Source organism: Bos indicus x Bos taurus, chromosome 12, assembly GCF_003369695.1.
Source record: "Bos indicus x Bos taurus breed Angus x Brahman F1 hybrid chromosome 12, Bos_hybrid_MaternalHap_v2.0, whole genome shotgun sequence".
Lineage (NCBI taxonomy): Eukaryota > Metazoa > Chordata > Mammalia > Artiodactyla > Bovidae > Bos > Bos indicus x Bos taurus.
The window spans coordinates 22,771,131-22,784,570 of NC_040087.1; the positions used below are offsets into that span (position 1 = coordinate 22,771,131).

General features: G+C 43.2%; 1 protein-coding gene across 2 annotated transcripts in view; it reads left to right on the forward strand.

Moving 5' to 3' along the window:
- The window catches only part of LHFPL6 (LHFPL tetraspan subfamily member 6), a 227,510-nt gene extending 219,017 nt beyond the window's left edge, over positions 1–8,493 (forward strand). For both annotated transcript variants that reach the window (XM_027557351.1, XM_027557352.1), the window contains exon 4: positions 7,383–8,493. In XM_027557351.1, the coding sequence (XP_027413152.1) occupies positions 7,383–7,501 (119 nt within the window). In that variant the 3' untranslated portion in view covers positions 7,502–8,493. The remainder of the gene's footprint in view (positions 1–7,382) is intronic.
- Positions 8,494–13,440: the final 4,947 nt, after the last annotated feature.

Consider the following 13,440-nt stretch of genomic DNA (forward strand, 5'->3'; position numbering starts at 1 on the left):
CTTAGCTTGAGTGTATCAGCTCTTACCAATGGACACATATACATTGCATTCTCTCTACATTCCTGGTTGCCTCCTTGGAGAAGACAGGGCAAACAAAGAAGGTGTGGAGTCTTTTAAGGATTTCTTGCCTCCTCTAATACGCTGAAGTGGCTCCAGTGTTCCACACTAGACCCTTGTACACTTAGGTATCCTATGTGTTTGGGCGGAAAGGGTATCATTCAACTCTCCAGAGAGTTCTAATCCAACTGTCCAGTCTCCTAAACCTAGAAATTAAGGGGCAGGAGAGGTAGAAAGATATAGTCAGCCTGGTTCATTAAGGTCCAGAGCAGCAGTTCTTGAGGAGAGAGACTGGGTCGGTTCACTGAGCTGCAGTTCTGGAGACCGAAGGCATCAAGGTGGGTGCTGCTGCCTGGGACGCTCCGTGTGCAGACTCCGTGCCCAGCCTTTGGGCTGGACTGGGTTCCACCATTGCACGTGCCTCCATACTATCTACTCTTTGGGGAATTACCCATGGGGAACCCCGTTCCTGAGATCTGCTTGTGAACAGCGCCCCCTGGAGCACATCTCAGGAAGTACAGTATAAGTGGGGCTCTGAAGTCGTGTCTAGGATGGGCTGTATCCTCAACATGGGTTATTGCCTCTGGTCACAAACAGAAACAAGCCAAGAGCTTTCAGAAGAACCCCACCTCACAAACTGTCTTCCCTCAGCCTTTTTACTTTTACATTTTTTGCCCAGCAATCAAGTTTGAGTTCTGCTTTCTCTTTTCAGACACACGTGTTATTTTAACTACTTGGGGATTGGGGGCAGGAGGAGAAGGGGATGACAGAGGATGAGATGGCTGGATGGCTTCACTGACTCTATTGACATGAGTCTGAGTGAACTCCGGGAGTTGGTGATGGACAGGGAGGCCTGTTGTGCTGCAATTCATGGGGTCACAAAGAGTCAGACACGACTGAGAGACTGAACTGAACTGAACTGTTCCATTAAAAGTTTGAATCAAAGCTTTCGTATGTTTTAGGTCAAATGTTTAAACTCTATTTTTAAGGGGGGGGGGGCAACACTTCTGTTTGGTAACTTCACAAAAGAACACATGGATGCAGTACCATGACAGGTTCCTTTTGTTCTTGGTTTTCATGCGTAGGTAGACTAGATGGTCTGAATAGGAAGAGGTAGGAAAGAATTTATTCAAGAGGAAAAAGACTTCTCAAACTTCTACACATGGTATTTAAGAACACAAAAGTTTTTTTCTCTGTCTACTGACCCTCCCACCTTCCTACCTTCGTTATTTGTACAGCAAAAGGGTTGAAATCTAATATGCCTGCTTCTTCTCTACACAAACTTTGCATTGACACCTTAACTTGATGAAAAGTTTAAAATATCACAGTGAAAGATGTCCTGCCTTGATAAATGAAGGCAGCTAGCTTATATACAAGGCTGGGAACTCAGCAGTGATCTGGTGAGGAGAGAAATAAGCTGGAAACCAGCAAGGCTCAAGTTCAAAGGCAGAGCACAGGCAGGCCGAGTACACAAGGGAGTTTAGTCAGCCTGCAGGACCAGCTGAAGGGTCCTGGTTTATGTTCAAATGAGCAGTACTGCGCACAGTAGGAGGTGCTGTGGCAAAGTTTCTGGGTGTTGAATGAGGATGGCCCAGTGGGCTCCCACCAGACTGCTAGTGGTTTGCAAGCAGAGAGGAACTGAAATGTGACCCATACCTGGAGCCCTTACTCAGCTACCCTAAGGCCAGGGCAGGTCAAAAACATCCACTTTGGGAGCATGTTTATGGTAAGTGATTGCTCAGGAAAAATCAATTATCTGAATTGATCAAGTAAATGTATTGGATCTCACTCCCCCTCATTCTCCAGGGGGATGAGGTCGCCAAGAGAGTGACAGATTGGTTCCGCTGGCTCCAAAATTGAGAATGCTAGATCTGTAAAATGCAAGCCTTTAATAACTAAAATAGTGCCAGGTAGACATAGGCATATGGAGTCTTCTAAGAATACTGGTAAATTCAAAGATGCACCATATAGCTTATTTCTGCACAACATGTAAGTTCTGGCAAAGACAAGGACTATCTGACAACTGGGGAAATTTTTAATATGGATATTCTTCCTAAAACATATCTGCGGAGAAGGCAATGGCACCCCACTCCAGTACTCTTGCCTGGAAAATCCCATGGATGGAGGAGCCTGGTAGGCTGCAGTCCATGGGGTCGCTAAGAGTCGGACACGACTAAGCGACTTCACTTTCACTTTTCACTTTCACACATTGGAGAAGGAAATGGCAACCCACTCCAGTGTTCTTGCCTGGAGAATCCCGGGAAGGGGGAGCCTGGTGGGCTGCCGTCTAAGGGGTCGCACAGAGTCGAACACGACTGAAGCGACTTAGCAGCAGCAGCAGCAGCAGCAAAACATATCTGAGCACAGGAAAAAGTTTTGGAGTTCAATTCAAGCTCCATCACTGATTTGAGATACTGGGCCATTGACTTATCTTGCATGCAGCACAGGGTCCTCATCTTCAAAATGGGAATGACAGATTTGTTTCTCTAATTTCCTGAAGGCATCATAGGCAAAAATGGTTACATGAGATGCTGCTTCTAAACTGTTTAGCACCTGCTTCACAGGCTGTCCACAACCGCTATTATATAATTGTTAATTTCAGATCTCTATTCTCAGCACTAATATTGTGTCTGATATCCACAAATGGGTATTTATTGTCTGCTGGGCTCCAGACATCATCACACTGAGCACTGGGATAAAGGGGCAGACAGGCAGTCACATGGTAGACACTAAAACAGTAATCAAACAACTGAATGAATAAATACAGCTCCTCGAAAGATGAACTGATCGTTGAAATTTCATTTTTATTTGTAGTAAGCAGGGTTAATTTTTTTACATTTATGTATTTATTTCTATGTCCTGTGCTCAGTCTCTTAGTCCTGTCTGACTCTTTGTGACCCTATGGACAGACTGTAGCCCACCAGGCTCTTCCGTCCATGGAATTTTCCAGGCAAGAATATTGAAGTGGGTTGCCATTTTCTTCTCCAGGGGATTTTGCCGACCCAGGGATCAAACCCTTGTCTCCGGAGTCTCCTGCATTGCAGAAGGATTCTTTACCACTGAGTCACCGGGGAAGACTCCTTATTTATATATATTAGGCCGCAGTAGGTCTTCGTTGTAGCATGCAGGATCTTTTTATTTATTTATTTTTTTTTCAGTTGTGACATATGGGATCTAGTTCCCTGACCAGGAATTGAATCTAGATTCCCTACATTGGGAGCACAGAGTCTTAGTCACTGAACCACCAGGGAAGCCCCAAGGCTGGGTTCTTTGTACCTGTTCTGTCCCTTACTAACAGAAGATGCACTAAAAACTAATTTGAAAGTGAAAAGTCGTTCAGTTGTGTCCGACTCTTTGCGACCCCATGGACTGTAGAATCCATGGAATTCTCTAGGCCAGAATACTGGAGTGGGTAGCCTTTCCCTTCTCAGGCGATCTTCCCAACCCAGGGACTGAACCCAGGTCTCCCACACTGAGGGCAGATTCTTTACCAGCTGAGCCACCAGGGAAACCCAAGAATACCGGAGTGGGTAGCCTATCCCTTCTCCAGCGCATCTTCCAGACCCACAAATTGTCTCCTGCATTGGAGGTAGATTCTTTACCAACTGAGCTGCCAATTTGAGACACCCTAAAAAAATCAGCCACACCACTCCCACCCACCTTCTCCCTGGGGCTGCCCTGGAACACAGCCAGGATACCTTTTCCCATTGAATGTGCAGGTGGCTGTGGTTTGCTGCTTTCTGTCCCATTAACCTCTATTTTATCTGTCAAGAATAGCATCCCCCATTGCTGAAAGCAGTGGTTTGCCAACCCGGTGGGCTTGGAGTCCTATTTGATGGAGCATTACAGAGAGCAAAAGGGAAAGTTTAAAGGGATTTGCTCCTCTAATTTCCTGAAAGGATCACAGACAAAGCTTGCCCTCTAGTAAAATGCTTTGTGTTTGCACTATAATAACAAGAATTTATTGCCACCACAGGGGAAAGGAGAGGCCAAGGAAAAATAGTCCCCCATTTCCTGGTTTTCCTTTGTTTCCATTACTACTCACAGACTACCGTGCTGTTTAAAGCATATAAACTTAAACAGCTGCTCTTTCCTAATAGCCTAATGTACTCAGAAAGACTTTTTCTATTACTGTAAAACACGTGCTAATTTCTTATTATTGAGCATGTGGGTTTTACTATGGAAGGACTCATGCTCAGGAAAAAGAAAAATCTTTCTTCTTTGAAGAAGTTCAAGATACATTTACATTGTTAGTTTCATGAAAAAAAAAATACACAGCAGACATATGTGTAGAATATACAAGGAATGGCTTCAAGAGAGTGCAATTGATGTGAGCGATACTTAAGAATCGGTCTTGCTAGAATATAAGTATTTGAAACCAAAGATGCTATCTATTTTGTTCCCCCTGGGGTCTCCTGTAACATTGTAACACACGGAGTGGGTGCTCAAGATTTACCTATGGATGAAGGCCATGGCACCCCACTCCAGTACTCTTGCCTGGAAAATCCCATGGACAGCGGAGCCTGGTAGGCTGCAATCCATGGGGTCGCTAAGAGTCGGACACGACTGAGTGACTTCCCTTTCACTTTTCATTTTCATTCATTGGAGAAGGAAATAGCAGCGCACTCCAGTGTTCTTGCCTGGAGAATCCCAGGGACGGGGGAGCCTGGTGGGCTTCTTTCTATGGGGTCGTACAGAGTCAGACACGACTGAAGCGACTTAGCAGCAGCAGTTAACTATCTCAGCAACTGGCATGCTGCAGTCCATGGGGTCGCAAAGAGTCAGACACGACTGAGCAACTGAACTGATTGTTGAATATCTCACATGTCTATATGCCAGCCTAGACAAACATTTGAAGAGGAAGTCTTGAGGCTTCTAGCTCTCAAACTCTGGAGGTGCTCACACCCAACCCCATCTCTTGCTTGCTTACACAAACAGTTGGCATCCCCATCTCTTACTTGAACACTTTGAAAAGTGTTGCTCAGTCGTGTCCGACTCTTTGCAACCTCATGGACTGTAGCCCACCAGGCTCCTCTGTCCATGATATTCTCCAGGCAAGAATACTGGAGTGGGTTGCCATTTCCTTCTCCAGGGGATCTTCCCAACCCAGGGATTGAACCCGCATATCCTGCATTGGCAGGTGGATTCTTTACCACTGAGTTACCTGGGAAACCCAAACAATACTTTAACAAGACCCAGATTTGCCTACGTTTCCCCATTACATTCCCATCCCCATGATGCAAATACACTCTTCCCTGGCCTCTAGCATTCATCTTTGGCTAACCCCTGCTCATCTGCCAGGTCTCACCTTAAATTTCACTTCTGCTTTAAGGCTCTCCATCACACAACCTCACTGTATAAAATTCCTTATGATTTGCTGTCTTAGCATCCTGGATGTTTCTTATTCAAAGCACATATCACAGTTATCATATAAATATCTGAGTTCATGTGTGCTAAGCCGTTTCAGTCGTGTCCAACTCTTTGTGACCCCATGGACTGTATGTAGCCCACCAAGCTCCCCTGTCCATGGGATTCTCCAGGCAAGAATACTGGAGTTGGTTGCTGTACCCTCCTCCAGGGGATCATCCCAACCCAGTGATCAAACCCACACCTCTTATGTCTCCTGCATTAGCAATAATACTCCCTTGATGAGATGATGGCTCCTTGATACTGGGAACTGTATTTATCATTTTCCAAAGTAGATTCCCAGCACCCAATGAGTCCTAGTTAGAGTGGTCACTTAAAAATATTTGTTGAATTAATGGATGAATGAGAGAAAGAAAGAAAGTGCGAAGAAGGGAATAAAGAATCAGGGGATGGATGACTTAGTGTTTCTTTAGATTTGTCTAAATTTTATTGACACATCTAGACCTTAGCATACTGATCTTGACCATTGTTTTGCTTCTCAAAAGATGAGTGTGTGTGTGTGTGTGTGTGTGTGTGTGTGTGTGGTGTATGTATTTTTATGTTTTTTAAGTTAGATTAAGGGTTGGCCATATTTCTATATAATCCAGAATACCAGAATAAATCCATATTGATTTAATAATGATTTAGCTTATGAATTACCTAGCAAATGAAAGTCTGTATATCTGAAATAGAGGAATAATTTTCTTTTAAATCACACTGAATGTTAGTTGCTCATTTTGGATCTTAGCCAGTTACTAAATTTAAACCACAAAATGTGTAAACCATGCACATAAACTAGGATCTGCGTGTGGTTAGTAACAGTACTGTGTAACATCCACAAACACTTTCAACAGTGGCACACTTCTTAAGTACCTTTTGTTTTTTTGTTGGCCTCACCCCGCCGCGTGTGGGATCTTAGTTCCATGAGCAGGCATGACCTGCAGTGGAGCTGTGAGTCTTCACCACTGCACTGCCAGGGAAGTCCCTTCTTAAGTACCTTTATCTGCTGCCCTTCTTCTCCATTTTCATCTGATGGACAGTTGGTCTGATGAGTTGACTACATTTTATAACACAAATAAGGAAGACTCCGTAAACATAGCAATTATTAGGAATGACACACACACCCTTATCAAGACAAGGAGTTAATTGGCCTCGGGAAGATGGTGGCTCAAGGAGGATGTGCTGAAGGCTCCATCCTGATTCTTGAGTCTTTCAGGGAAGGGCAGGACTTGGGTGGGTAGGTAGATAGGTGGGTGAGTTAAGCCTCCGACAGCCAAAGAAACTTCACAGAATCTTATCATGATAAAGGAAAATAAAAAGGATTGTGTTCCTTTGTTCTTGTCTGAAATCAGTGGTATATCTACTTTTCTATCCTACAGCATTGCTGTTATCGCCTATTAGTTACAGGAGGTTTTTTTTTTTGGTAGATTCTTTCACTCTAGCATTATCTTTCAAATGGATCACCTCCTTAGAGTAGCCCCTTTGCAAAAGCTGTGTCTATATTTAGGACTGTATCTCTATTTTGAAGTTTTTTTCTAAGGTACCTCATTATGCATATGAGTTTGGGTGATTTAAATCAGAACTAATACCTTCATCTCTCCTATCCTGATGGCTGTTATTCCTCCTTTTCTTCAGCTGTGGGTATGAACAGCGCAGCTGGGGAGAATTGGTTTCTGTTCCTTAGCCAGCAGGAGACACAGGCCTTGAGGTCCTTCTGAAATGCAGACAACCACACTGGCTTTCTTCCATCTTGAGATAACTTTCAACCCTTATTATCATTCGAGTAAGACTGTATTTCTAAGGAGAATTTCAGTTTCACTTTGGTACACCAGGAGCCCACACCTGGGGAGCAATAACAGAGCCTCCTGTAGAATCAGCCTGACCTGTGCCTGCTTTCTCTCCTTCTCTTGTGTCCCTAGGTAAGTGTGAAATCGGCTGGGCCTACTACTGCACAGGAGGAGGGGCTGCTGCCGCCATGCTGCTCTGCACATGGCTGGCTTGCTTCTCAGGCAAGAAACAGAAGCAGTACCCATACTGAGATGGAGCCGCCAAGCGCAGACAGAGGAGAACAAGGGCCACAGGGACCCCGAGGGACCGAAGCATCCAGCTACTCTCAGAAGGCGGAGGAGTGCTTCTAAACCATACGATGCAGATGAAATGAAACCCAAAGGAATCAGAAACATCTTACCACACGGAAGGGTTGTGCAGGACTTGCAAAAGCAATGTAGAGCATGGAATGATACAGAAAAATGGACCAAAGGCTAAAAATATTGCAGGGTGTTGGGTGTTTCTATTCCAGAGTATTGTTGATGTAGAACACATACACACACAGAACAAATCTATATATGCAAACAAGGTTTTTGGTTTTTTTTAGGATGATGACTCAGAGATCAAAAGGGCTAGTAGAAACAGTATTATGTTAGGAAGCAGGGTAACCCAAAAAGGTTCCCTGTAAGTCATGGCACTTTTGAAAGCACACAAGCATATACAGACATACCCATGCAATCACATGCCCAAACGCAGACATTTCCGTGGTTGCACAGACTGTACAAGATGTTTAGTGGTGCATTACTCCTCTGTTTTCTTTTTAATACACATTTAAAATACAGTATTATCACTTTGTAAAGCATACATTAAACCTAATCAATGGACCAATAAGCCACTTTATCAGTATTTTGTATACCCTGCATAAACTCTTTACGCCCTCAACCTGTTTTCAGTGTTTATGCAGACCTTTAGAATTAAGCCTTTGTATTTCAATATTATTCCAAAAATATGCAATATTTCTCTGAGTAGTTTCTGCTGTGATATTCTTACGAAGTAAAGGGGCGACTTTGTGTCCACCATAGGAGAGAATTCGATGTGAGAGTAAGGAGAGACATTCTCCAGTCATTAGATCTTGTTTTCTTTCGTCCATTATTGTACTATGCTGTACCACATTTATTCCAATATTCATTTTGTAAAAAGTAAAAAGTGCTATTTTGTTTGTATTTGAAAAGCTCTGTGAATAAATTTTCTCTTTGATCAATAGCTCAGTGTGTCATAGAGTGTCATAATTCAGTTATGGGGTTTGCTTCTTAATTTCCTAAAGGTAGCCTTTCAACTCCAACACTTTTGTAAGTTTTTCATTTTATTTTTAGGCCTCCTATTCATTCACTCACTAGTCATCCAACCAGGCATTCTTCTTGGCACACAAGGTACTAACGGTAAAGTGAAAGTTGCTCAGTCATGTCCAACTCTCTGTGACCCCATAGACTGTAGCCCGCCAGGCTCCTCTGTCCATGAAATTCTCCAGGCAATTCTACTGGAGTGGATAGCCATTCCCCTCTCCAGGGGATCTTCCCAACCCAGGGGTTGAACCCAGGTCTCCTGCATTGCAGGTGGATCCTTTACCGTCTGAGCCACCAGGGAAACCCAAGATTACTAGGGTGGGTAGCCTATGCCTTCTCCAGGGGATCTTCCCAACCCAAGAATTAAACCAGAGTCTCCTGCATTGCAGGTGGATTCTCTACCAGCCGAGCTACCATTAAAGGTGAGTATGACATAATTCCTGCTTTCAACCTAAATTCTTAGCTACCAGAATTCTAACTGCCTGTACACTGCACTTCAATCATGATCAAATCCTTATGAGAGAAGAATTTCAAGTCTGTTTTAGATGAAGTTTGAGAATCTGGGCAATATTTAGAAGTGGTTGAAAGCAACAAAAACCAAGTCAAGCATGGTTCAGTCTCTGGATGACGACAGGGTGGTCTCAAGCTGACCGCGACGTGCTGCCCCTCCACTTTTATAAGGGGCTACCTTTCTTCGGTGCTTCTGTGCCAGGAGCAATGTCTTTCAGGCGTCTTGGCAATTTAGATCCTCTTAACCTCCTATTCCCAGCCTAAATCCTTGACTAGAGTGAAAGATCTGCACCCTTTGACTACCCCTTAAGAGAACCAACTCTTTCAAAAGCAAAGATTGGATGATGGGTATTCTTCTATTAGGCAACGCTGAGTAAGCATGAAATCCTTAAAACTCCTGGTTCAATTGGTTTCCAAATTATATATTGTTCATATTTGGAAACTGAACATTCTGTTTACACATATAAGTATATTTTTATTCTTTCAACGCATATTGAGCAATTTAACTTGAATATCCAAATATCACCCTTGCTTCTGGCACTTCTAATCATCCACGGTGAGGACTGATGCCACCCGGGAAGAGCAATACAAGATTCTGGCCAGTAACATTCTGGACTTTCTGAGGCTTTGTTGCTATGGAAAAAGTCACTCTGCTCTCAGATGCTTATTTCATCCTGTGCTGAATGCCCTTTGATTGTGTCTCATTGTCCACTGAACAGGGGCTTCTCCACTCTGTGGCTTCCTGCTGGGAGGAGACAATTGCACTTTGCTTCCTCAATTAGCCCATCATTTTCACGTATTGCTAGTGTCTTTCAAATTTCTTTAACTGCACCTTCTTGTCAGAATAGTATTATGACTTCCTAAGCTCACATCATCAAATTGGGAGTTCTCAATGGAATTCATTAAGGTCTAATTTCTTGGGCAGATTTAATGATAACATTGTCATTTTTATGTAATCTGCAGGGTTTTAGACATTAGCGAGCCTCACTGGAATAAAAAGCTGATCACTCTGACATGATGAAGTCAATTGGCACACGCTTATACCTCCAGTTCTGACTAGTTGTAATTTTTTTGTTATTGTTGTTCAAGATGTCCCATGGCTTGGTGAGCAGCATCTGATGTATTAGGAATTGTATAAAAAATCTAAAGAATTTTTATATTTTGGTACTTCTTTTCAAATGAAAATCAGCTTTCATGAAATAATAATATTAATAATAGCAATAATGATAAAATCTCTGAGAATTATCTATCAGGGACTTCTTGCTGATATAAGGGGCTGCATTCAGAATCTCACAGATCCCTTGTACATGCTTGTGAGGTAAGTGGTGGGGGGAGGGTTTCCTTGTTTTTAAGGAAGAGAAAACAATGCTTAAAGAAGTTAACTCATGAAACTGAATTGACCCTTCCAATTTTCAACATATTCATTTGTGTAACAATTAATTTTTGAGCTCCTACTGCTTACTAGGCATTCTGCAGGCATGCTAAGTCTCGTCATGTCCAACTCTGGGAGACCTTATGGAGAGTAGCCCACCAGGCTCCTCTGTCCATGGGATTCTCCAGGAAAGCATACTGGAGTGGGTTGCCATGCCCTCCTCTGGGGGATCTTCCTGACCCAGGAATGGAACCCCTGTCTCTTAACGTCTCCTGCATTGGCAGGCAGGTTCTTTACCACTAGCGCCACCTGGGAAGCCTGCTAGCCATTCTACTACTATGTATAAAGCACTCCATAAAGTGCAACCCTTGCTCTATGGGGGAAAACGAACAAGAACATCAGTGGTTACATGTCCCGGGATGTCAGTTGACTCTCAAACACAGGGAGGAAGTTCCTCCCAGGTAAAGAATTGTTTACCCTAATTTATTTATTAAAGATACATTTAAAAGATATAAGGAAAAAAAATAAATAAAAGATATAAGGAAAACAAAGATGATAAGTGATGATTTTCTGCTCTTCAGGGACATCGTTAAGAAAATGGAAAGGTAAGCTGAAGACTGGAAGAGTCAGCTATCTGGCAAAGAACTTACATTCAGAATATATGAGGAATAATAAAAAGACAAACAACTCAAGTTTTTGAATGGTCGAAATAAATGGAATATTTTACGAAAGAAGATATACACAAATGCCAGTAATCATGTTGAAAAGGTGTTCACCATCTGAAGAATATACATACATGTATAACTGAATCCCTGTGCTGTACACCTGAAACTAACCCAATATTGTAAATCAACTCTACTTCAACAAAAAAATAATTAAAAAAAGAAAACCTTTTTGCAGTCCTTCATAATGGAATGAGTTTGTCATAATGTTACCGAAAAAACTTTGTGGGTCTAGCTGCTCACTGCTCAAAAGCCAGTAACAGGCCAGGTTGATGGAAAGGAAAGTTAAGTTTGCCTTGTTTCAGATGGGGACACAGCTGGGGAGTGGGGTGGGGGAATAGGGGTTGGGGGGAGGGTGGCAGACATCTATCCAAAGGCTGACTCCCGCCCTGACGAGGGGTGGGAGCAGTTACAGACAGAGTTGTGGGGGAGGGACCACTTGCAGAAACAGCATAGTCATCTCTGACAGCTTGAAATTGGTCATCAGTGGTGTGACTAGCCGGAGAAGGCAATGGCACCCCACTCCAGTACTCTTGCCTGGAAAATCCCATGGACAGAGGAGCCTGGTAGGCTGCAGTCCATAGGGTCGCTAGGAGTCGGACACGACTGAGTGACTTCACTTTCACTTTTCACTTTCATGCATTGGAGAAGGAAATGGCAACCCACTCCAATGTTCTTGCCTGGAGAATCCCAGGGACAGGGGAGCCTAGTGGGCTGCCGTCTATGGGGTCGCACAGAGTCGGACACGACTGAAGTGACTTAGCGGCGGCGGCAGTGTGACTAGCATCATCCTGAATGTTTTAGGTAAAGTCCGCCTTTAGTTCCACAGTCCACTTGTTCCCATTTCTTTGCAGTCCGTTCTCAGAATTGGGGCAGCTCATGTCGTGGGTGCAGTCTGGTCATCGTGTAGTTAAGGTCTCCACCTGGGGAGTCTCTATCATACAGCTCACAGGATGTGGCTCAGAATGTTATCTACGTCCTTGAGAAAGAACGAACGGTCCTTGACTATGCTTAATGACTACATTATTACGTAATCTCTTTTGACTGTTTTCCGTTGCTTCTGCATTTCTCTGATTAAACTTATCCTTTGATAAAGTTTTCCACAGGCAAAAGGCAGGCAGAGAACATGGTCGGGTGGTGGGGACGAGGACCGTAGGGCCCTGCTCCACCTCAAGAAGACCAAGTGTGCAGGCAACCCTCTTGGATACAGGGTTTCCCTCATGTGGAGTGCATCCCTCCAGAGAGCCTTCTTAGAAATGCTACCAATAGATCGTGATGACAGCTTTCAGCAAGCTTACTGGATTGATAAGAAACTGCCTGTCATCTGAAGAGTAGTTTTTGAGGGGACAAAATTGTACTAATTCCTCAGAGCAAAGCAAGAGGTTGCCATGATCTGGCTCACTGCCCTAATACCTACCAACGGGGTCAATGAGAAAATAATTGATTTTTCCCTGGAAGAGTTCGCCTGGTGTGGAAAAAGGACAATATTCTCATGATTCAGATCTTCTTTACTTTGGTATCCTGAGTGCCTGTGTCAATTTTTGTACACACAAGTGATCATTAAAGAAAGCATTTGGATCTGAAAATAAACGGCAGTGATGAAAAATGAGAAGGTTTTTAATGTGAATGAGAGCAGGGAAAAAACATCATTCTATCAGGCCATCTGTGGCCACGCTGAAGCTAAATTACTTCCATGAGCAGTTGGATCTGGAAACTTCCTCTTCTATTTTTTTTTTTTTTTTTCCTTAACAATTTTCACAATTCCACTTCTCTAGGATTTGGGGAGGAACTGTTGCTTGTCCTGTTTTTGAAAATTATGCTGTGTCTTCTACACAGGATTGTCTGCTCAGCCACGGTGTTTTCTTAGGGCCTCTGATATCCTGGTAGTTTTCTTTTAATTATTTATTCATTTAAAAAGTGTTTACTGATCACTTAGTATGTATCATATGCTCTAATAGCTTCACTGTTAACATATTTTATATTTTACCATGGCTCTTAAGTTTCTCTGGGCTTCCCCAGTGTCTCAGATGGTAAAGAATTCGCCTGCAATGTGGGAGACCTGGGTTTGATCTCTTGGTTGGGAAGATCCCCTGGAGAAGAAAATGGCAACTCACTCCAGTATTCTTGCCTAGGAAATCCCATGGAGAGGAGAAGCCTAGTGGGCCACAGTTCATGGGGTCTTAAAAGAGTGAGACATGACTGTACAACTAACTCTTTCACTTTAAGTTTCTCTATGCATTTAAATTCTTAAAATGAGTATTCT